Source organism: Bos indicus, chromosome 8, assembly GCF_029378745.1.
Source record: "Bos indicus isolate NIAB-ARS_2022 breed Sahiwal x Tharparkar chromosome 8, NIAB-ARS_B.indTharparkar_mat_pri_1.0, whole genome shotgun sequence".
NCBI classification, from domain to species: Eukaryota; Metazoa; Chordata; class Mammalia; order Artiodactyla; family Bovidae; genus Bos; species Bos indicus.
In genome coordinates this window covers 26,917,575-26,944,022 of record NC_091767.1, presented here as the reverse complement: position 1 = coordinate 26,944,022, position 26,448 = coordinate 26,917,575, and the positions used below count along the sequence as shown (strand labels likewise).

Genomic DNA, 26,448 nt, shown 5'->3' with positions numbered 1-26,448 from the left:
TTCTCTATTATATATTCTTACTTCCTTTGTCGTAGATTAATTGACCATAGATGTGTGGGTTTATTTCCAGGCTTCCTATCCTGTTCCATTATCAGTATTTCAGTTTTTGTGCCAGTACCATACTGTTTGGATGACTGTAGCTTTGTAGTATAGTCTGAAGTTAACGAGCCTGATTCCACCAGGATTGCTTTTGCTGTTTGGAGTCTTTTATTTTCCACACGAATTAGAATATTTTTAAATTACTGTTCTGTGAAAAAAGCTGTTGATAATTTGATAGGGATTGCACTGAATCTGTAGATTGCCTTGAGTAGTATGGGCATTTTGACAATATTGATTCTTCCACTCCATGAATATGGTGTATCTTTTCATTTCTTTGTATCATTTATTATTTATCTTATTAATGTCTTATAGTTTTCAAAGTACAATTCTTTTATCTCTTTAGGTAGGTTTATTCCTAGGTATTTTATTCTTTTAATGTGATGGTAAATGGGATTGTTTCATTAATTTCTCTTTCTTATCTTTTGTTGTTAGTGTATACAATTGCAAATCTGTGTATTAATTTGTACCCTGCAACTTTTGTTGGTGTCTCCAACAAAATCCCAGCTTGTGTTAAGTAGAAGTGAAATATAAAGGAAAATAGATTTAAGCGAAACTTGTGAAAAGGGGTCTGTTATGAATAACAGAAGATAATTCTCTTACCTCTATCTCTCTATCACTCGTGAAATTCTAAGGACTTTTAGAAGCTCTGTGTAGAGAGAAAAGACCAAAGATATATTTCTTATTTTATTGTATGACAAGTACCCTCTAAAGTAATATACTCACTATGTGCTGTGTGTATGCTCAGTTGCTCAGTCATGTCCAGCTTTTTGTGACCCCATGGAAAATAGCCCACTAGGCTTTTCTGTCTGTTGATTTTTCCAGGCAAGAATACTGGAGTGAGTTGCCATTTCTTTCTCCACTGCTCACTATGACTCTTATTTTTTCCTTAAAATGAAGAAAATGTAATAATATTGGTGCCAGAAAACTCAGCCTCTGTGCACTGACGCTGAATCGAATTTCAGAGACTGAGTATTGAGTGAAGTTGAAAGAGAAGCCTTATTGCTTTGCCAGGCGTAGGGGGGCACAATGGGATCCTGCCCTTGAAAACTGTGTATCTCAACCTGGGAGAACTTGGTGAGGCATTTTATTGTAATAGTTCAAGAGTGGGGTTGCTGATAATATTAAGGTGAGTACAAGGCCTGCACCCCAGGATACTGTTACGTATATCCCTTGAGGCAGAACCAGTACCAGGCTGCACACTTGTTTCTTGGCTGTTCCTACCTTGTCTCTGCATTCCCTCCCTTTCCTAATTAGCAGATGTTTGAATCTGCACTTTGGGAGTCAAGGAAGGTCATGGAGGATGGATCTGTTCCCTACACAGAATAGGGGACACAGAAAGACTTCCATACCCAGGAGCCCCCACAGGGTCTACTTGGTTTCAGGATTTTTAGGAAATTGCCAATACTCAAGATACCTATTCCCCTTTCTTTGTTTCCCAAATTGATATAATCACAAACAGACCTTTAAAAAAGTCAGTGTAGGAAACAAAAATTAAGATGAATGAAAAAATAATTGGAGGGAAGGAATAAGAATTTTCCTTCTACCTTTCTGAGTTCTTAGCTGAAACCCCTATAGTAAAAGACAGATTAAGAAAAACAAATTTATTAATGTATATGTCTTACGTACACATGGAAGATACCCAGGGAAAAGTGAGTAGTCAAATAGGAGGCTTTAGAATTCAGAATTACATACTCTTCTAATAGGAAGAGAGGAGGAGCAGGAGGGATGTAGGCCTCTTAAGTGAGAGTAAAGAATTTTAAGAAAAATGAATGGGCCCTCAAGAGACTACCTGAGAGCTATCATAGTTTGTAACAAAGTTTGTCTGGATCTAGTGTGGGCTTCTAGTTTCCTCCTCCTGTGATAAGAGTTAATCTTCTCTGGTAAAACTTTACTGGAGTGAGTTCCTTTTGGAGGGTCTTCCAGCAGATAAGGAGTATTGTAGGAAAATCTGTCCCTCAATATTTTTTAAGTGCCTACTGGCCAAAATAGTCAATATGCCAAAGTGGCATGTTTTAGGCTACTATATTCTGCAACCCTCCATAATAATAACAGATTTTTAATAATTTATTAAAATATCTAAAAGGAGGAGAAAATGTTTGAGAATTTACATTAATTTTTAATATTATCCAGGAGAATTAAGGGGACAAAAGAAATTTAAGAGTAAAAAAACATAAGAGTGAAAATAACAGTAAAGCATTTAAAACCACAATTTAAAAAATAAATTTCCAGTAAAGTGAAACATACCTGGAGTAACAGGCAAGTTTGACCTTGGAGTACAAAAATGAAGCAGGGCAAAGGCTAACAGAGTTTTGCCAAGAGAACACACTGGTCATGGTAAACACCCTCTTCCAACAACACGAGGGATCACTCTATACATGGACATCACCTGATGGTCAATACTGAAATCAGATTGATTTTTTTCTTTGCAGCTGAAGATGGAGAGGTTCTATACATTCAGTAAAAACAAGACTAGGAGCTGACTGTGGGTCAGCTTGAACTCCTTATTGCAAAATTCAGACTTAAAATGAAGAAAGTAGTGAAAACCACTAGACCAAAATCCCTTTCGATTATATGGTGCAAGTGACAGTTAGATTCAAGGGATTAGATCTGATAGACAGAGAGCCTATGGATGAACTATGGATGGAGGTTTGTGACATTGAACAGGAGGCAGTGATCAAAACCATCCCCAAGAAAAAGAAATTCAAAAAGACAAAATGATTGTCTGAGGAGGCCTTACAAATAGCTGAGAAAAGAAGAGAAGCGAAAGGCAAAGGAGAAAAGGAAAAATACATCTATCTGAATGCCAAAGTTCCAAAGAATAGCAAGGAGAGATAAGAAAGCTTTCCTCAAACTACCACACAATTGCACTCATCTGACAAGTTAACAACATAATGCTCAAATTCTCCAAGCTAGACTTCAACAGTATGTGAACCAAGAACTTCCAGATGTTCAAGCTGGATTTAGAAAAGGCAGAAGAACCAGAGATCAAGTTGCCAACATCTGTTGGGTCATATAAAAAGCAAGAGAATTCCAGAAAAATGGCTACTTCTGTTGCATTGACTGCAGTAAAGCCTTTGACTGTGTGGATCACAACAAACTGTGGAAAATTCTTAAAGGAATTTTAATACCTTTAAGGTATTAAAGGTGGGAATTAAGGAATACCTTAATACTATTAAGGTATTTAAGGTGGGAATACCAGGCCACCTAACCTGCCTCCTGAGAAATCTATATGCGGGTTAAGAAGCAACAGTTAGAACCAGATATGGAACAATGGACTGGTTCCAAATTGGGAAAGGAGTACGTCAAGGCTGTGTACTGTCACCCTGCTTATTTAATTTATATGCAAAGTACATCATGCGAAATGCCGGGCTAGATGGAGCACAAGCTGGAATCGAGATTGCTGAGAGAAATATCAATAACCTCAGATATGCAGATGACACCACCCTTATGGTAGAAAGCAAAGAGGAACTAAAGAGCCTCTTGATGAAAGTGGAAGAGGGGAGTGAAAAAGCTGGCTTAAAACTCAGCATTCAGAAAACTAAGATCATGGCATCCAGTCCCATCATTTCATGGCAAATAGATGGAGAAACAAGGGAAGCAGTGACAGACTTTATTTTGGGGGCCTCCAAAATCACTGCAGATGGTGACTGCAACCATGAAACTAAAAAAAAACTGCTTACTCCTTGGAAGAAAAGCTATGACCAACCTAGACAGCATATTAAGAAGCAGAGACTTAATTTGCCAACAAAGGTCTGTCTAGTCAAAGCTCTTGTTTTTCCAGTAGTCATGTTTGGATGTGAGCCTTGGACCATAAAGAAACCTGAGTACCAAATAATTAATGCTTTTGACCTGTGTTGTTGGAGAAGACTCTTGAGAGTCCCTTGCACTGCAAGGAGATCCAACCAGACCATCCTAAAGGAAATCAGTCCTGAATATTCATTGGAAGGACTGATGCTGAAGTTGAAGCTCCAAAACTTTGGCTACCTGATGCAAAAAAATGACTCATTGGAAAAGACCCTGATGCTGGCAAAGATTGAAGGTGAAGCATATTCTCATACATCTACCAAAGGACAGAAATAGGCCTGTATATTTCTAACTAGATCCTCTTTGTTCACTTCCCAAATCCTGAGATCCTTGGAAGGGAAGGGAATCAAGGGGCAGAGAGTTGGGTCTTTGTTCCTCTCCTTGGCCTGGCTCAGGCTGCTTGTATATTCTCTCTAAGACCTGTGAAGGTGAGAAACAGAATTTTCAACGGAAAACCACAAGTGAACATGCTCTTCTAGTTCACCTGTGAATCTTGAAGCACACTTAGGAGCACAAAAACAGCAATCAAATTCACTTTTAAATGTCTTTAACATTTATTTTGTTGGAATTATTTAGCTACTTTTAGTAGTGTATGGTCTTTGAGTATAGAACTGTTTTCTTATTTTTAAGTGTAAATATTTTACTAAGAACTATAGCAGATATTTAAATCACTAGAACAGATGAATTGTATTTGCATATTATTTCTATATTGCTGAAAGAATGTTGTAAATGAATTCAGCACCATGGTGTTAGGGGACTAGAAAGAGAAACTTGGGAACCAGTCGATGATTATCAAGGTAAAGGTACATATTCCCCAGGTGGCAAATTCTACCTATTCTGACTTTTATTATCCTTAGGATAATGTTCTATTTATTTCGTGAGTACAGAAGTTTTAATTGGATATGTCATGTTTCAAAGACAAAAGAAATGCCTAATTCACTCTAACAAACTTGTTAGTCACTGTTTATACCAAGAGGATTTCTACTCTACAGAGAATAATATTGTTTTCCTTTTCCTTTGTTGATAAATCAAAGTTTTACACTGACCTACAGCAGCCAAGCATACTTTAAAGCAAAAGCATCTCAGACTAATACAGATATACAGCCTTTTAGCTTTATGTCTTGTTATTTTTGCCCCCTTTTTGATTTTTTGAGGAATATAATTCAAAAATAATTCAGTAAGAAAATATTAAATTTGTCACTAATTTATCTAAGAAAAATATTTATAGGTTTTAATGTATTTCAATTCTAATAATATTAACTGAAGTTTTATGATTTTTTTCCTTTAATAATGTTATGTTTCTTATATAGTTTTGCTTGTTTGAAGGGATGCTTGGGCAGTGTAGGAATGATTTGAACTTTACCCTTAACTGGGTAAAGTCAGTTATTCTGGAAATGTGATTTTTGTGCTTTACGCTGCCAGTGCAAGATCTTTTACTTAAAAAAAAAAAAAAAAGGTGGTGGTAGGGGGGGTTACAGTTTCAGTCTACCCTAATTCTGTTACTGTTTGCTTTGTTCTGCAATCACTCTGATCCTCCTGGCAGGGAACAAGATCCAGAGAACAAAACTAGTAGTGACTGTGTAGATAAAAAGGCAGTGAATTCTGCTTTTAAGGCAAAGAGGGAATAGTCTACAAAAGAATGAAAATGGGAATAAAAGTACAGCATTGTTAACCTGCAGATCTGTTGTACCTTTGAAAATCTTACACTGCCAAAAAAAAAAAAGTGACACTACAAAGATACATAATTATGTGACTGAAAATCTTGAAAAGGGTCACCATTCAGCTTATGGCCAATATTTGACAATGAAATAGACTACATTATTCATAGTGGAGAAACTATAGACCCCTTTTCCTTAAAATGACAGGACAGTGTTTCGGCAGTATATGGGGTACCATAATATATTTTATATATATATATATATATATATATATGTAATACTATATAGATATACTATATTATTTATTCTCTGCCAGAACAACTCTTTAGACACGATGAAGACGATGGGGTCAAGAAGAGTACTCCAGAGAAGAATTGGAAAGAAATGTCGGAGCAGACATTACAGAAGGTATTCTAATCTTTAAGATATTGAACTGAGCAAGTTAAATCTGAATTTTAATATAAAGGATTATGTTTTAAAATGAGGGCTCTTGAACTTAAACCTTGTGTGACTCCTTAATTTAAATTCAAAATCATTGGCTTACCAAAATGGGGTTAAAAAAATCAATGTTAGTGAAATAAGAATTGTGGAAACACTTATGCTTCTTTTGACATAGATTTAAAATATTTTTAAGAGATAAAAAGAATGAATTTAACAATAGAAAGTATAAAAATTTTTACATTTCAACACATTTATTTAAACTACAATATTTAAACTAAAAAAAAGCATAGTTTTAGTTTTATGTAGTAAAATGGTAATATGTTTATAATTTTAAAGTTAAAGTTGAAAATTATACATTCTCATCTCATTTTAGATAAACATTTATGCCCATATGATTTGGTATAACTCTCCGTGTTTTAACAGAACCCCTCCATATAAATCCTATAGTCACTTTACAACATGGTTATCTTCATTAATAAAATGTTGTTTAAAAATCTTAACATTTATCTTTGCAATTTTGTACTTAAATATTAGTCATCAATTTCAGTTAAATGGGCTTGGTTTTATTTTAACACTTTTCGTTATTGTTATAAAGGAAATGTTCTTTAAATAGATTATTCTTGTAGCCAGTTACCACTTGGATACTTAGAAAAAGCTGGAAGTGTCCATATATATAGACAAAATATTAGTGTAGTTACTTAAATTTTCTACATCTGTGGATTTCTTTGTAGGAAATCTGTTAATATACAGCAGATGATGAGATTCCTTATACTTCTAACACTCACCATATGGTCAGGTAACAGAGGCTGTCATCTCATTATTACTGAACGACACATATCAGTTTGACATTATAACCTAGAGAACAAGAAATGCTCATGTTCATTTATCTTAAGGTAAAATAAGTAATTGAAATAAAGTATGTACTTCCAGAATGTATTACAGTTTATAGCAGCTTACCTTTTTTGTTTCAGAACAATTTGTTCATTTTTTCCAGGTCTTGTATAATTTTTATTTACATGGATATATTATACTATACTGCTACTTACTACCTTGGGGTATAAACCCTAAAGAAATTTATTATTTCTTTCCAACTGCCATAAATAATGTGGAGGAGAAAAAATAATTTTCCTCTATTTTTCTGTGTTCTTGGATATGACATCCCTTGTAATAAAAAGACAGGTTAACAGGGAAAAACTGAAGTTTAATAACATGTATACTTCCTGTATACATATGAGATAACGCATGGAAACTGACACTGTGAAATGGCCTAAGCTATCACTTTAAATACCTTCTTCAACTAAGACAAGAAAAGATGTTGGGGCTCTGGAGTCAGTTACTACTCAGTTTTTAGGTGTTCTCCTATGTCTGCAGTTTCTTAAAAACAACCAGCTCAAGAGAAGACATGTGCCAAAGAGACATTTTAGAGTGTCAGAATTCTGCTCCCCATAATTGCCTACTACTATAGCAGATCCAGAAATTCATTTTAACTCCTGAAAAACCCAAAGGAATTATTTTCATAGGACTGTGTGTCAAATTTGTCACTTAAAAAAAATAATGCAATTATATGAGTCATAATTTAACCCCTTTTAGTTAAGTTTCCTTATTTTACAAGGATATATATGAAATTCAGAATGGCTTTAAAAGATTTTGAAAACATGAAAACAATATTTGTATATAGTAGAAATGAAACGTATGAGTAGATTTGTTTTTTTAAAAAAATTATTAACATTTCAACCCTTATGGGGTAAATTGTGTCTCCCTTCTCCAGGGATCTTTCCAACCCAGGGATCGAGCCCAGGTCTCCTGCATTGCAGGCAGATTCTTTACCATCTGAGCCACCAGGAAGCCCAATTGTGTCTCCTCCCCCAACCAAATTCTTATGTCAAAGTCCTAATCTCCTGTATCTCAGAATATGACTGTATTTGAAGATGAAGGTCTTTAAAGAGTTAAGTTAAAATGAGGTTATCAGGGTCTAAGTCACCCAATCTGTGTACATTGTTATGACAGCACTAGCAAAGTAATACACAAACTTCAAAAAGTCAGGTGTTTTATTTCAGTTTTGAAAGAAGCCATCTTTTTGGTAAATTAAATTCTCAGTACTGGACTTGAGATGATCTATTAGCACACAAACCAAATGCCTTTAACAGTTCCCTAGACTTTCATTTTCAAATATAGTTTGAAACTTTCCTTTCTGTTTTTGGAGAAGTAAAGTCAATTTGGGAGAAGGAAATGGCAACCCACTCCAGTATTCTTACCTAGAGAATCCTGTGGACAGAGGAGCCTGGTGGGCTGCTCTCCATAGGGTCTTACAGAGTCGGGCAGGACTGAAGTGACTTAGCACACCTGCATGCATTGGAGAAGGAAATGGCAACCCACTCCAGTATTCTTGCCTAGAGAATCCCGGGGTCAGAGGAGCCTGGTGGGCTGCTGTCTTTGAGGTCGCACAGAGTCAGACACGACTGAAATAACTTAGCAGCAGCAGCAGCAAAGTCAATTTGACAATAATTTTTAGAGAGTGACCTTGAATAACACTTTCATATGTGCTATGAACTTTCCTTCATCAAATTCTTTAGAAGTAGTATCTATGTTGTTCCCCATTTTAAACTTAAATACAAATAATCTTGACTAGTTTTATGATTAAAAATAGATTCACAGTAGGCAGTTAACAAACTTTAAACATTTTAAACATACCAGACCTAAAAAAGGTATTTCTCCATTGTTGCATATGAAATTTTCATGAGTTGTACCCAATCTTAAAATAAAATAAAAAAATAATGCCAGTTTCCAGGATTGAACTTTCAAATTTAAGATGTTTGCTACATTTCTTCATAACATATTATATTTTAATCAAAAGTGTAAGTTGATTAAAAGCTAATTCAGCAGTATTTAGTGTAGGTAACTGCATTTTTAGCTCAAGTAATTTTATTAAATAGCTGTTATGATTAATAATAATGAAATGATGGTGATAAAATGTTTAGAACTGTTTGCTAAGAATTGTCATATATGATCATATTTAATACTTATAACTTAGAAGATAGCTGTTACTATTCCCATTTTACAGATGAGGAAAGTAAAGGTAAAATAGATTAATATCTCACGGGGTAAAGCAGTCAGAGCTAGAAGTGAGATCTAGACCAGGCTCAAAATTCAATTTCCTCCAGACTGAACTCCTTCTTACTAATATTTTTATATCATCACTGTCAAAATCATTTTTAATGTTATAATAGTTTATTTTCATAAAATAATTTAAAAAAATACAGTCCCTTTAAATTCACTGCACTTTGGAATCTAACATGCTAAAATATTTTAAAGTATATTTATGAAAACTATACTATTTGGGGCAGTGATTAAAAAATCACTGAGAGAAACTGAAGAGATTATAAAAGGGTGATATTCCTGATTTGCTTGTAGAATTTTTTACTAAATGGAGAATATGATTTGGTGATAGAGTGATTTGGAAAAAGTAAAAATGTTCATGTATTCCTGAACATGGTATTTTTTGTCACATTATCCAGCTCTCCAGTAAAGTATTTGCATTGAGAGGGAACAACAGAATGTGTTACCCAGAGATCTACAGTAGTCTGGTGCAAACTCATATACGTCTACTCTTGTTTTGTCTTTAGATGAAAATGGTATATAAGGTGATGGCATAAGCCATTTTGGGGAGTTACTCAGTTTTCCTGGATATCTCCCAAGTATACAGGAGTTATACATGTTATTAAATTTTTGTTTTTCTGTTTTTAATCTGTCATATCAATTTCATTCTTAGACCAAAGAACCTAGAATAGTAGAAAGAAATGTTTTCTTTCCCAACAGTAGATTATAAAGCCAAAGCATTTATGGTCTCACAGAACTCTGCAGAGCTTATTAGTATAGTTAGTATATCACATTGTGTAAAATTTTTTAACTTCTTTTACCATCTGTCCTTTATTTAAAAGATGTATTATTGCATTTTAGAATTTATTTATCTATACCACCTTAGAATTAGTTAGAAATTAAGTACATTTTTATTTTGTCCGTATGCTAAATTAAATTTTATTTTTATAAGTTAGAAATAATAAAAATACAGTAGATTCTGGTTTGGGCTTTTAAAAAAATAAATAAAACTTTTTTGTTTAGGTCATTGAATTGGAAAATCGGCTAAAATCTTTTGAGAAAAGGTCAAGAAAATTAAAAGAAGGGAATAAAAATTTAATAAAAGAAAATGATTTCCTGAAATCTCTTGTTAAAGAGCAGCAAGAAGATGCAAAGACCAGAGAAAAAGAGCTGGAACAGTTAAAAAAGGGAAGTAAAGGTGTGGAAAAAGACAAAGCTAAACTTGAGGCAAAAATCAGTGAGCTGGAGATAGAAGTCATTTCCCTAAGGAGACAAGTGGCAGAAGCTAATGAGTTGAGAAATGAAAATGAAGAGCTGATGAATTCAGTGGAGAAATTACAGCATTCAGCGGACAAAGCTAAATCTGAGATGGCCACCACGGAAGCGCGATCTGGATCTGGGCAATCTGAGTGTAAGACAACCACTACCAAGGTTAAATTTAAAACAGCCAAGAAAAAGTGCTCTGTGGGTCGTTACCACACTGTTCTCAATCACTCCATCAAGGTCATGAGCAATGTGTTTGAGAACCTCAGCAAGGACGACTGGGAGGACGTGAGTGAAAGCAGGTAAAGCTCTCATTAACTTAGGTCTGTGGTGGGGACACTGTGCATATGTGAAGCACCAGCAAATGGAGATTGAATTTCAACTACTGTCGATTTGGTATTCAGAAAAAATACTGTCAGATCCTTTGAAATATCTTGGGAGGTCTTGTTCTGAGCTTATTGACTGAAATTTGCATGCAAAATTAGCCACAACTGCATGAGTATTTGAATAGGTGCCAGGAAACCCAAAAGAAGGCAATGCTTGATTTCTTCCAGTGATGCTATTTTCATGCAGTCATGAGGCTTGAAATTGACAGTTTGGCAGGTTGATTTAATTTGCTGGCCCTTTGCATATTCACCACTGACAGCTAAGGATTCCCAGGCAAGCCTACTAAGTCGGTTTAGTTATCTTGTGACATGGCAACCTGGGAGGAGAAACATTTTTTCCCCTTAATTTAGTTAGATAAATTTTGAATGACCCATTTCAGCTTGTTACCAGATGTCTACAAGCTGTTTAACATCCTTTAAATTAAGAACCATCTTCACTAATTATTTCATGTATGTATTATGCAAAGTCATTGTACTAACTTTAATTGAATGGTGGCTAAAATTCTTTCTTTAAAGTTAAAGCTCTACAGATTGCTAGTTGTAAGTTATATAACCCCTAGTGAATAGCAGCAAGGAAATACTAAAAATCTATAATATTTCTTTCCTTTACCCCTGGCTATCCATTCACAGACACACTTGAAGCATGTCAGTAAAACCACAAAGGTAAATGGATGATAGAACACCTTTTTATACCTAAATAATAGGGACATTTAGTGTTGCCAGAATTGCTAACAGACACCTGGAACAATTTTCTGTAATTCTGTCTTGTTTTATAGCAGCATATATTTCCTTTTATTTTCCTAAGTTTTTTTTTTAAATCTACAGTCGTGGTCTGTTTTAGATTTGAGATGTTTCTGGATAGTTTTTTTAGACATAGAAGTGAAACATTTTAAAATGCAGTTCTCAAACTTGTTTGCATATTAGAATCACCTGGGGATCTTATAAAAATTCCAAAGCTCAGGCCACATCCCAGAACAATTAAATCATAACTTCTGGAGCGAGATACAAGCTTCAGTAGTTTTGGAGTCTCTGCAGCTGATTCCAATATGCAGACAAGTTTGGGAACCAGTGTTTTAAATGAACATTGGTCATGCCTCTGGTCTTTATGCAGGTGAAAAACTCAGAAACAAATTTACAAAAGTAGTAAGACCAAATCTGCATTCCTACTTCTTTGTTATCTCTTCTAAGGTTTTCTTCTATGTTTTCAAAAGCAATTAGAGATAAAATCCTACTTGGCTTAAAACCCACTAAGTGTTTATCAATGTCTTCCAGGAAATTCTGGTTTCATCTACTAATTATACCTCATAAGTGGGTACTACCACACTTCATAATATAGTTGTACATATTTACTCATGTGTATGTATATGTGAATAAATATATGAAAGTTAAGAAATACACTCAGTTCAATTTTGTCTTCTTAATGCATGTCAGAAGGTCGTGTATTTTAGGAGATTATCACCGTATCTATTAAAACATAGGGGTCGTCATTTTAAATTATTTAGCAGTGAAACTCAGTTTTACACTGTGAGGATTATATTACATTTCCTGCCTGACAGAACAATCTTAGGAATCACTCAAATGCAAAGAATTCTCAAACTATTAGAAATCCTAAATGAAGCTTCAGGATTTCAGAATATTCTATTGGATTGGCCAAAAACTTCATCCAGATTTTTCCATAATGTTTGTCTTACGGAAAACCTGAACAAACTTCTGGGCCAACCCAAATATTTCTTTTAGATTTTCATTGTCTGAAATATAAAAAATTTACTTGGATAGTGAGGAAAATAGAGCTTGGTCCTTTATATATTTGTATGATCCTATATCATCATTGCTGCTGCTGCTGCTGCTGCTGTCGCTTCAGTCATGCCCGACTCTGTGCGACCACATAGACGGCAGCCCACCAGGCTCCCCCAACCCTGGGATTCTCCAGGCAAGAACAATGGAGTGGGTTGCCATTTCCTTCTCCAGTGTATGAAAGTGAAAAGTGAAAGTGAAGTCGCTCAGTCGTGTCCGACTCTTAGCGACCCCATAGACTGCAGCCTACCAGGCTCCTCTGTCCATGGGATTTTCTGGGCAAGAGTACTGGAGTGGGGTGCCATTGCCTTCTCCGATATCATCATTACCTTATTAATATTTATCTCCCATTGTTGTATAGCATTATAAAAGCATGATGTCAAATAACAACAACAAAAAATACAATTTAGTAACAAGTGTGGGGAACAAGCACAGATTAGGGGAGTCCAGTGCCTAACAAGCTGTGGAGGACTCTTTAAGAGATTTGAGGCAAGAGGGAGTTTTAAAGCACTTTAGAAGAGGCCAGGGCTTCTCTGGTGGTTCAGTGGTAAAGAATCTGCTTACAAATAAGGGGGACATGGGTTTGATCCTTGTGTCAGGAAGATCCCCCGGAGAAGAAAATGGCAGTCCACTCCAGTATTCTTTCCTGGGAAATCCCGTGGATAGAGGAGCCTGGTGGGCTAGAGTCCATGAGATGGCAAAAGAGTTGGACACAACTTAGCGGCTATACAGCAACAGTAAGAAGAGGCCAAGCAGAAACAGAACATGACTGATTAGAAGATCAGGGATTTTCTTTTAAGGCTAGTGGGTAAGGTAAACTAGCTGAAGCTGGGTTGGGGGATTGTGATTGGTGTATGTTAAATTTCCTTGACAGTGATGTATTTTGCATTAATGTTTTGATGATGAATTTGGTTTTGGTTACTGACTGGGGCCACTGGGGCAACTTGCATTTTGTGGGTCCCAATATACGAATTACCTTTATCTTGATAGGTAACAATCAGCAGGGGTTGTTAATACTTTGAAGAAGAAAAGCAGAATTTCAGCAAAACATGTTTATCAAATCTGTGGAAAAGGAGACAGTGAAAGTGCTGGAAAATACATTACAAAATAGAATCAAAATCCCCAAAGATCACAATAGACTGGGAAGATATAGTTATCCAAAAGATTATAGGGTCCTATACTTGGCTTAAAATGCCAAATTTTCAGCTATACAATGGGAAAAATATGAGACTTAATGTATGTAAAAATATTTTAGGAGGTTTTGTTAAATCCTTTATGCCTCAGTTCATAATGCATGCTGGAAAAGCTTACACAAATTTAGTCTGCATCTATCAGGACTTCTCATAGTACACCTGAAATATGAAATTAAATTCTGGACATAATGGTCCATCAGAATACGCTGGTGTTCTTTCAAGAGGGATCAGGATGGGAAAGCATCTCAAAAACATTTATGTTAAGAATATTAGATCAAGCTAGAGATGTTTTTCTTAGAGAAACCACTGTTGCTGGTGTCATATCAGTTCAGTTCAGTTCAGTTCAGTTCAGTTGCTCAGTCGTGTCCGACTCTTTGCGACCCCATGAATTGCAGCATGCCAGGCCTCCCTGTCCATCACCAACTTCCGGCGTTCACCCAAACTCATGTCCATCGAGTCGGTGATGCCATCCAGCCATCTCATCCTCTGTCGTCCCCTTCTCCTCTTGCCCCCAATCCCTCCCAGCATCAGAGTCTTTTCCAATGAGTCAACTCTTCACATGAGGTGGCCAAAGTACTGGAGTTTCAGCTTTAGCATCATTCCTTCCAAAGAACACCCAGGACTGATCTCCTTTAGAATGGACTGGCTGGATCTCCTTGCAGTCCAAGGACTCTCAAGAGTCTTCTCCAACACCATAGTTCAAAATTATCAATTCTTCATTGCTCTATGTCCAAATAGATCATCCATGTAGAAAAGAGATTGGACTTAGATTTCTAGTCAACATTAACACTAGCACTTCTAATCTTCTTCCCTTTATTTTTTTTTACACAAACTATTAATGTACTATTTCAAACTATTAACACACACTGTGTGTAAAACTTAGTCCTCTTATTTCTTACGTGTACCCCCACCCCACTAGGATGAAAGCTACCCAAGGGCAAGGATTTCCTTAAGTATTTTATTAAACGATGACTACTCATAAGAGATGGAACTAAGATCAGTGGGTGAATGGCTCAGAGATTCAAATTTTGTCCTACACTAAGAGAAAACTTTCCTTTCTGTTACAAACTATTAAAACTTTCTGCCCTGGCTCAGAAAGTAGTGAGTGTTCTAACCTTGAACATGTCAAAACATGTGCTTCCTGAGTTTTACACTTAGAGAAATACTATAGAAGTGATACTGGCAAGCATGTGATATTACATAATCTAAATTCTTGATGAGATTTTATAATTTAGTAAAATCTATTTATACAAATTTTCTCTCAATATATTTAGACTGTCTCTTAACAATGAGAACTAGTAAATGTTCAAATTAAATTTACAGCTATATGTATATATATGAAACTTGTGCTATTATTTAGTCTTGAACTTAAAAGAGGTACATTGAACAACTCTTCTTCTTGGGTTTTATGTCTCCCCCTTTTTCCAAAATCAGTGATTCTGAAACACAGAACTTACGAAATTTGGGAACAATTATTGTAGAAACATCCCAGAAAATAAGTCCAACAGAAGACAGACGAGACCAGAAAGAACGTGACCAGACAGAGGACAGCCAAATGCAAGGAAAAGAAATAGTACAGATATATCCAAATGTAGAGGACAAGACCCCAAAGGTATATAACAGTTTTGATTAATTATAGACTTTTTAATTTCATCTCATGTGTCATAACTTTAATCAGTTTTTCTTGCCAGTGATTTAATGTGAATCCTTAAAAATTGTTTTCTTTGTAATATGCAGTGAAAATACTCACTTAAATAATTTTCAAGTACTAATTTGTTAAAAATCTTTTGCATAGATAAAAATGTAAGTAGATATAATTTTCCTAAATATAAATCTTAAAAGTATCTCAGCCAGAAATAAATGTGATAATAAGTTCATTACTATTTTCAGGTACATAAAATATACAAAGAGAAGAAACTTCTGTTTTTATATTAGCTTTCATAATAACAAATTTAGTCTGACTAAATCTTTGAATTTCTAATTTCTACCTAATATAAATACATTAGGTAATGTATATACATGTACAAATAAATACATGCTGCCCAATGTATTTATTTTATTTTTCTGATTTATTTCTTATTGCATGCTAATGTATTTTATTCCCCAATATATTTTAAGTCTTAAAATATTAATGTTCCAAGACAGCTTATTCAGTAATTCTTATTACTGATATATCATGTCACTAAAGATTTACTATTTGGCATAGATCAGTGAAAAACTGAGAAAAGATAATTTTATTTTGTTTTTTAAAAAAGATTAGCTTGAATTAACCTGCAAGGTTCTTTAAAAACCTTGTCTAAAGCTGTTTATTTTTTGAGATCTTGACAGAACTTTGGAGCAAAAAACTCAAGAATGACTAAAGTATATCTTAGTTACTACCATAATAAAGTTTAGATGAAAAACTATATGCTAAGTACCTGCTGATTGAGTGGTTCGTTGATAAATAGTTTTTAAAGAAATCTATTTTGCTATACATTATTTGGTTGGAATTTTTGTGTAACTGAAGTTGATTGTGTACAGCTTAATGAATTTATAAATAAAAGAAACTCATAATTCTATTCATAAAATAAGAGAATGTAGTATAAACTACTTTGAATAGATCTATGTACATTGTTGGGAGTCAGAAAATTATAGTTGGTCAAATTGTACCAATTGTATTTGGCAAATATTAGAACTTCTCACTTACTTCCAAGGTAACCATTATCTTAATTTTAGTCACTCCCCTTCTTTTCTTTATTGTTTTATCTCTCCTAACATTATGGTTAATTTTGCCTGTTTTTGAACTTTATGGAATCTATATTTTATTTTGTCTCTGGCCTTTTTGTTCAGTATTATGGGGGATATGTTCATTTTTATTGTTGTATATTATTTCACTATCGGAATATATCACAGTTTATATACCCATTCTACTATTGAATTTTGGGTTGCTTCAGTTTGGATTTCTTGTAAATGATGTTACAATGAATATTCTTGTAAACACAAGTATGGGCATTTCTACAATGAAATGCCTGGGGGTAGGATTACTGCACCATAGATTCTGTGTTTCTAAGATCTTAGATGATACTGTTTTCCAAAGTGTTGTACCAATTTGTTGCATCCCCTAGCAGTATATGAACATTTTTACTGCTTCTTATCAACATGTGTTATGTTAGTCCTTCTTATCTCAGCCACTTTTGTTTGTATATTGAGGTATATTATTGTGAGTTTATGTTCTATGATTACTAATAAGGTGTTGAATACTACTTCTTATAATTATTATTCATTTGGAGTTCTTCAGTGAATTGCTTCCTTAAGTGCTTCCCGCTTTACAAATGAATTGTCTGTCTTTTCCTTATTCATCTGGAGTTCTTATGTATACTACATATGAGTCTTCTGTTGATCCTATATTCTGCCCTATGCCATCCTGTGCCCTTTCACTCTTTTTAGTGGAATCTTTTGGGGAATAAAACATCATAATTCTAATGTGGTCAAATTTAATAATTTTTCCTGTATGAATAATACTGTTTTATGCTCTCTATAAATTTTTTACCTACTTTGACTTCAGTATTTTTATACTACCTTGTTGCCTTTTTCTGTATTGTCTGATTTACTGTTTTGATTTTGACCTCTATGTCTGACATTGATTTTTACATATGATGAATGATAGGGATTAAGTTTTACACTTTCCCCCACTCTGTGCAGTAGCACCACCTTTGTTGTAAATCAGGTGTGCATATACATGTGGGTATGTAACTAGACTTTTTCTTCTGTTCCATCACTATATTCATCTATATCATACTGTCTTGTCATTGTTATTTTATAGTAGTCTTAATTGATAATAGAACAAGTCTCCCATCTTGTTTTCGTTCAAGAGTCCCTTCAGTATTCTTGGTCCTTTGTTCTTTGGAATCAGCTTCTCACAAACAAACCTTTGGGATTTTGATAGGGACTCTATCAATATAAATTAATAATAAAACAATGAGAAGATTCTGAAAAGTAGAGAGGAGACACACCAAGTAGGGATCTCAGAATTGGAGGAACAACCTGGTTAGTGAGGTCTCTGGGTTTTCATTTTGCCTCATATATCCTGGCCTGGATGCTGAAGAAATCTGCAACTTGGAAAGGCCAGTTGGTCAGATGATAGAAGCCCCCTATAAAACCCGGTTCTCTCTAGTCAAAGAACCAGAAAATGGACAGCCCAGTAAAACAGAAAACTTTTACATAATAACTGCCCTACCCTAGCCAAACACCATGGAAAAAACTGCAACCCTACCTCTACCCTCAACCAGTAAAGACCTAGTGAGGAACACACACTTGTATCTCACCTAGCTGTAAGAAGGCATGCCTTCTCCTCCTTTTAGGACCCATTGAAGAGCCATTGGTAATGACTCTTCCCTTTATGCCATTAGAGGTCACACAGGGAGTTGGACATCCATCTGTATCCAGCAATGAACAGATGGCCCTTTCCTTTCCTAGCAGAGGTTTCTCTCAATTTCAGAGGTCAAGTGCAGAGATGGGGACTTTCATAACCTCCCATATCTATAAAGCCTCCCATACCCTCTCCACTATGTCAAGAGAGGCCAAGTGAGGAACAGAAACAAGATCATGCTCCAGTTCCCAACCAAGGTGGTATCAGCAGAGGTCTTTGGGGAGCCCAAGCTTTCACCCCCAGTGATAATGAGGTGCCCCTTACCAACCAGGATATCATCAGAGACTGGACCTCCATCCCCAGCTGGGAAGTACTGAGGAATACACCACCTAAAATGTCCAGAATGTAATTCAAAATCATTCATCACACCTAGCAACCAGAAACACCTCAACGTGTATGAAAAAAAGATAGCAAGAGAAGCTAACAGCAAGCTGACACAGCCATTCAAACTATATGATAGTAGTTTAAAGTAGCTATCATTAAAAATGCTTCAAGAAGCATTTACAAACAGGCTTGAAACAATGAAAAACAAGAACATCTCAAGAATGAAGTAGAAATTCTCATCAAAGAAATAGAAGATATAAAATAGAACCAAATGGAAATTTTAACAAAAAAATAACAGCTTTGTGTTCCCACCACAAAGGATGTCATCAGTGCCCACCACTCAATTTAATGTCAAGACTGGTGATACCAAGCATCCCCCAGGAGGGGAAGAAAGGTTTAACACTTACATAATGAAATAGAGAACCTAGAAATGGATTTACAAGTATGAAAAATAACTGATTTTTGAAAAAGGTGTAAAACAGTTCAGTAGAGGAGACAAGTAGTACTGGAAAAATTGGAGATCCCTAGGCAAAAAAAAAAAAAAAAAAAAATGAACCTAAACCCCACACTTTATACAAAAATTAACTTGAAATAAATCACAGATAGTGATGAAAAGGTAAAACTTTAAGAAGAAACCATAAGAGAAAATCTTAGAGTGTTTAAACTTAGAACTTGCTGAAGAGTTTTTAGACATGTTATCAAAAACATGGTCCTTAAAAGAAAACACCAGTAGATTAAACTGCATCAAAATTAAGAACTTTGCCTTTGTGAAAGACCCTATGAAGGGGGTTAAAAAAAACACCATGATACAGACCAGAAGGAAGTATTTATAAAACCATGTATTTGAAAAAACACTGATATCTTGAATATATAAGGATTTTTGTTGAGGCTCAACAGTAGAAAAATAATTCAATTAGAAAAGAGGCAAAAGACATGAACAGACATTTCACAGAAACGAATAAATGGATAGCAAATAAGCACATATAAAGATGTTCAACATCATTAACCATTAGGGAAATAGAGATTGAAACCCTGATAAGATACACATCTATTAGAACAGCTAAAATTAAAAAATACCGAATGCTGACAATGATGCAGAGAAATTGGATCGCTCATATAGTACTAGTATATCTCTCATATAGTACTGTGAATATAAAGTGGTACAGCATTCTTGGAAGCAGTTGGTAGTTTCTTTTAAAGAAAGTTTATGCTTCCCATACAACCCAGCCATCTTACTCTTGGACATTTATCTCATAGAAATTAAATTTATGTTTATCCCAGTTACATCTGTACATGAGTGGTGATAACAGCTTTTTTTTAATAGCTACAAACTGCAACAAAAAAATTTTCTTCAATAGCTGAATGGTTAATCCATACTATAGAATACTACTCAAGAATAAAGAAGATATACAGGCTTTTGCTATATGCAGTGCCCTAGCATTGTGACCTCAGATTTCTCATCTAGAGTTGGAGCCTAGACTTGCCTTTCCTCCTACATCCTGTGTTGCTATTTAAATGAGTTTAAAGATCTGTATGCAGATCAAGAAGCAACAGTTAGAAATGAACATGGAATAACAGACTGGTTCCAGATTGGGAAAGGAGTATGTCAAGGCTGTTATTGTCACCCTGCTTATTTAACTTATATGCAGAGTACATCATGAGAAACGCTGGGCTCAATGAAGCACAAGCTGGAATCAAGATTGCTGGGAGAAATATCAATAACCTCAGATATGCAGATGACACCACCCTTATGGCAGAAAGCAAAGAATAACTAAAGAGCCTTTTTGATGGAAGTGAAAGAGGAGAGTGAAAAAGTTGGCTTAGAGCTCAACATTCAGAAAATGAAGATCATGGTATCCAGTCCCATCACTTCATGGCAAATAGATGGGGAAACAGTGGAAACAGTGGCTGACTTTATTTTTGGGGGCTCCAAAATCACTGCAGATGGTGACTGCAGCCATGAAATTAAAAGACGCTTACTCCTTGGAAGAAAAGCTATGACCAACCTAGACAGCATATTAAAAAGCAGAGACATTACTTTGCCAGTAAAAGTCCGTGTAGTCAAAGCTATGGTTTTTCCAGTAGTTATGTATGGATGTGAGAGTTGGACTGTAAAGAAAGCTGAGCACTGAAAAATTGATGCTTTAGAACTGTGGTGTTGGAGAAGACTCTTGAGAGTCCCTTGGACTGCAAGAAGATCCAACCAGTCCATCCTAAAAGAAATCAGGCCCCAGTGTTCATTGGAAGGACTGATGCTGAAGCTGAAACTCCAATACTTTGGCCACCTGATGCGAAGAACTGACTCATTTGAAAGACCCTGATGCTGGGAAAGATTGAAGATGGGAGGAGAAGGGGATGACAGAGAATGAAATGGTTGGATGGAATCACTGACTCGATGGACATGAGTTTGAGTAAGTTCCAGGAGTTGGTGATGTCAGGGAAGCCTGTCCTGCTGGGGACGCAGAGTCAGACACAACTGAACGACTGAACTGAAAGATCAAAAAGGATTATCAGTTGGCTTATATTTTGCTGGCCACTTTGCTTATTGCTTGTCTCTGAATTTGTTTGTTTGGGCTGCAACGCAAGACTTGTGGGATCTTAGTTTCCCAACTAGGGATCAAACCCGGGTCCCCAGCAGTGAAAGCCCAGAATCCTAACAACTGGTCCACCGGGGAAATCCCTCTGAATTCTTGCTTTACTTTATTTTTGGCCTCAGAATTTACCGTAACACTTTCTCACATTTAAAACATGATTTAAATGTGCTTACTTCAAAGTATATTTCTGGATTTCTCATGAGTAGTAACACTGGAAATGGAAGCCTCTTTTTAATTTTAGGTCCAGTTAATTTGATACCAACCACTGGATCATGGGAAAAGCAAGAGAATTCCAGAAAAACATCTATTTCTGCTTTATTGACTATGCCAAAGCCTTTGACTGTGTGGATCACAATAAACTGTAGAAAATTCTGAAAGAGGTGGGAATACCAGACCACCTGATCTGCCTCTTGAGAAATTTGTATGCAGGTCAGGAAGCAATAGTTAGAACTGGACATGGAACAACAGACTGGTTCCAAATAGGAAAAGGAGTTCGTCAAGGCTGTATATTGTCACCCTGTTTATTTACCTTATATGCAGAGTACATCATGAGAAACGCTGGACTGGAAGAAACACAAGCTGGAATCAAGATTGCCGGGAGAAATATCAATAACCTCAGATATGCAGATGACACCACCCTTATGGCAGAAAGCGAAGAGGAACTCAAAAGCCTCTTGATGAAAGTGAAAGTGGAGAGTGAAAAAGTTGGCTTAAAGCTCAACATTCAGAAAACAAAGATCATGGCATCCGATCCCATCACTCCATGGGAAATAGATGGGGAAACAGTGGAAACAGTGTCAGACTTTATTTTTCTGGGCTCCAAAATCACCACAGATGGTGACTGTAGCCATGAAATTAAAAGACGCTTACTCCTTGGAAGGAAAGTTATGACCAACTTAGATAGCATATTCAAAAGCAGAGACATTACTTTGCCAACAAAGGTTCGTCTAGTCAAGGCTATGGTTTTTCCAGTGGTCATGTATGGATGTGAGAGTTGGACTGTGAAGAAGGCTGAGCACTGAAGAATTGATGCTTTTGAACTGTGGTGTTGGAGAAGACTCTTGAGAGTCCCTTGGACTGCAAGGAGATCCAACCAGTCCATTCTGAAGGAGATCAGCCCTGGGATTTCTTTGGAAGGAATGATGCTAAAGCTGAAACTCCAGTACTTTGGCCACTTCATGCGAAGAGTTGACTCATTGGAAAAGACTCTGATGCTGGGAGGGATTGGGGGCAAGAGGAGAAGGGGACGACAGGGGATGAGATGGTTGGATGGCATCACTGACTCGATGGACGTGAGTCTGAGTGAACTCCGGGAGTTGGTGATGGACAGGGAGGCCTGGTGTGCTGCAATTCATGGGGTTGCAAAAATTCGGACATGACTGAGCGACTGATCTGATCTGATCTTATCTGAAGGTAACTAATTGGAGAACGAAATGGCAACACACTCCAGTATTCTTGCCTGGAAAATCTCATGGACAGAGGAGTCTGGTAGGCTATAGTCTATGGGGTTGCAAGAGTGGGACACTATTTAGTGAGCAACTTAGCTCACATACATGGTAACTAATATTGGTAATTTGGTAGTTCTGATTTGGATCTTTTTACAGTAGTCAGTACATGACCAGCACATAATATTAATTGAGTCTTAATGATTAAAGAATTGATTAATTAATTTAAAATCAAGTAAATAAAAATGAAAAATAAAAATACCTTGAGAAATGAAACATGTTTCATTTATAGGAAAGTATTTATTTTAAAGGAAGTTCCCATCTTAGGAGTCTATGGTATTTGTGTTAATAAATCAGTTTTTTTACTTTAAGGACATGGTTTATATATTGGTAGGTGGGTTCTTTACCACTGAGCCACAAAGGAAGCCCATATATAATTTAATATAACGTATATGTCTGTCAATATAAAAGATATGGCTCAATGTCAGAATAACAATCAGTTAAATTTTTACTTTCCTTCAATTGAATTGGATTTTTTGAAAAAGGTTCTTTTATTTAAAGATATAATTTTCTAGATTGATATTGTTCCTGTTCCCTGGCAATAAATTCTTAAGACGATATATTTTATTGTTAGGATTTGTAATATTTTTTAATATAAATTAATTTATTTTAATTTGAGGCTAATTACTTTACAATATTGTATTGGTTTTGCCATACATCAACATGAATCTGCCATGTGTGTACACATGTTCCCCATCCTGACCCACCCTCCCACCTCCCTCCCCATACCATCCCTCTGGGTCATCCTAGTGCACCAGCCCTGAGCATCCTGTATCATGCATCAAACCTGGACTGGCGATTCGTTTCACATATGATACTATACATGTTTCAATGCCATTCTCCTATATCATCCCACCCTCACCCTCTCCCACAGAGTCCAAAAGACTGTTCTATACATCTGTGTCTCTTTTGCTGTCTCACATACAGGGTTATTGTTACCATATTTCTAAACTCCATATATATATGCATTAGTATACTGTATTGGTGTTTTTCTTTCTGGCTTACTTCACTCTGTATAATAGGCTCCAGTTTCATCCACCTCATTAGAACTGATTCAAATGTATTCTTTTTAATGGCTGAGTAATACTCCATTGTGTATATGTACCACAGCTTTCTTATCCATTCATCTGCTGATGGACATCTAGGTTGCTTCCATGCCCTGGCTATTATAAACAGTGCTGCGATGAACATTGGGGTACACGTGTCTCTTTCAATTCTGGTTTCCTCAGTGTGTATGCCCAGCAGTGGGATTGCTGGATCATATGGCACTTCTATTTCCAGTTTTTTAAGGAATCTCCACACTGTTCTCCATAGTGGCTGTACTAGTTTGCATTCCCACCAACAGTGTAAGAGGGTTCCCTTTTCTCCACACCCTCTCCAGCATTTATTGCTTGTAGACTTTTGGATCGCAGCCATTCTGACTGGCATGAAATGGTACCTCATGTGGTTTTGATTTGCATTTCTGTGATAATGAGTGATGTTGAGCATTTTTTCATGTGTTAGCCATCTGTATGTCTTCTTTGGAGAAATGTCTATTTAGTTTTTTGGCCCATTTTTTGATTGGGTCGTTAATTTTTCTGGAATTGAGCTGCAGGAGTTGCTTGTATATTTTTGAGATTAATCCTTTGTCAGTTGCTTCATTTGCTATTTTTTCTCCCATTCTGAAGACTGTCTTTTCACCTTGCTTAGAGTTTCCTTTGTTGTGCAAAAGCTTTTAATTTTAATTAGGTCCCATTTGTTTGTTTATTTTTGCTTTTATTTAGAATATTCTGGGAGGTGGGAATCTTCTAATATCCTCTAATATTCATAGAGGATCCTGCTGTGATTTATGTCAGAGAGTGTTTTTGCCTATGTTCTCCTCTAGGAGTTTTATAGTTTCTGGTCTTACATTTAGATCTTTAATCCATTTTGAGTTTATTTTTGTGTATGGTGTTAGAAAGTGTTCTAGTTTCATTCTTTTACAAGTGGTTGACCAGTTTTCCCAGAACCACTTGTTAAAGAGATTGTCTTTTCTCCATTGTATATTCTTGCCTCCTTTGTCAAAGATAAGGTGTCCATAGGTGCATGGATTTATCTCTGGGCTTTATTTCTTATTCCATTGATCTGTATTTCTGTCTTGTGCCAGGACCATACTGTCTTGATGACTGTGGCTTTGTAGTAGAGCCTGAAGTCAGGCAGGTTGATTCCTCCAGTTCCATTCTTCTTTCTCAAATTCAAGGCTTTTTGTATTTCCATACAAATTGTGAAATTATTTGTTCTAGTTCTGTGAAAAATACCGTTGGTAGCTTAATAGGGATTGCATTGAATCTATAGATTGCTTTGGGTAGTATACTCATTTTCACTATATTGATTCTTCCAATCCATGAACATGGTATATTTCTCTATCTATTAGTGTCCTCTTTGATTTCTTTCACCAGTGTTTTATAGTTTTCTATATATAGGTCTTTAGTTTCTTTAGGTAGATATATTCCTAAGTATTTTATTCTTTTCGCTGCAATGGTGAATGGAATTGTTTCCTTAATTTCTCTATTTTCTCATCATTAGTGTATAGGAATGCAAGGGATTTCTGTGTGTTGATTTTATATCCTGCAACTTTACTCTATTCATTGATTAGCTCTAGTAATTTCCTGGTGGAGTCTTTAGGGTTTTCTATGTAGAGGATCATGTCATCTGCAAACAGTGAGAGTGTTACTTCTTCTTTTCCAATCTGGATTCCTTTTATTTATTTTTTTCCTGCTCTGATTGCTGTGGCCAAAACTTCCAAAACTATGTTGAATAGTAGTGGTGAAAGTGGGCACCCTTGTCTTGTTCCTGACTTTAGGGGAAATGCTTTCAATTTTTAACCATTGAGGATAATGTTTGCTGTGGGTTTATCATATATGGCTTTTATTATGTTGAGATATGTTCCTTCTATTCCTGCTTTCTGGAGAGTTTTTATCATAAATGGATGTTGAATTTTGTCAAAGGCTTTCTCTGCATCTATTGAGATAATCTTATGGCTTTTATTTTTAAATTTGTTAATGTGGTGTATTACACTGATTAATTTGTGGATATTGAAGAATCCTTGCATCCCTGGGATAAAGCCCACTTGGTCATGGTATATGATCTTTTTAATGTGTTGTTGGATTCTTAAACAATCCTTAAAACAATCCTTAAAACAATCCTTAAAACAATCCTCAAAAGGATTTTTGCATCTATGTTCATCAGTGATATTGGCGTATAGTTTTCTTTTTTTGTGGCATCTTTGTCAGGTTTTGGTATTAGGGTGATGGTGGCCTCATAGAATGAGTTTGGAAGTTTACCTTCCTCTGCAATTTTCTCGAAGAGTTTGAGTAGGATAGTTGTTAGCTCTTCTCTAAATTTTTGGTAGAATTCAGCTGTGAAGCCAGCTGGACCTGGGCTTTTGTTTGCTGGAAGATTTCTGATTACAGTTTCAGTTTCTGTGCTGGGTCTGTTAAGATTTTCTATATCTTCCTGGTTCAGTTTTAGAAAATTGTACTTTTCTAAGAATTTGTCCATTTCTTCCAAGTTGTCCATTTTATTGACATATAGTTGCTGATAGTAGTCTCTTATGATCCTTTGTATTTCTGTGTTGTCTGTTGTGATCTCTCCATTTTCACTTCTAATTTTATTGATTTGATTTTTCTCCTTTTGTTTCTTGATGAGTCTGGCTAATGATTTGTCAATTTTATTTATTCTCTCAAAGAAGCAGCTTTTGGCTTTGTTGATTTTTGCTATGGTCTCCTTTGTTTCTTTTGCATATATTTCTGCCCTAATTTTTAAGATTTCTTTCCTTCTACTAACCGTGGGGTTCTTCATTTCTTCCTTTTCTAGTTGCTTTAGATGTAGAGTTAGGGTATTTATTTGACTTTTTTCTTGTTTC

The 26,448-nt window shown here is 35.7% G+C and overlaps 1 protein-coding gene across 5 annotated transcripts in view; it reads left to right on the top strand.

Annotated features, from left to right (window-relative positions):
* Positions 1 to 26,448, top strand: part of CNTLN (centlein) — a 352,381-nt gene that overhangs the window by 245,116 nt on the left and 80,817 nt on the right. For all 5 annotated transcript variants that reach the window (XM_019965900.2, XM_070794501.1, XM_070794502.1 and 2 more), the window contains 3 exons: positions 5,878 to 5,969; positions 10,122 to 10,663; positions 15,169 to 15,346. In XM_019965900.2, the coding sequence (XP_019821459.2) occupies positions 5,878 to 5,969; positions 10,122 to 10,663; positions 15,169 to 15,346 (812 nt within the window). The remainder of the gene's footprint in view (positions 1 to 5,877; positions 5,970 to 10,121; positions 10,664 to 15,168; positions 15,347 to 26,448) is intronic.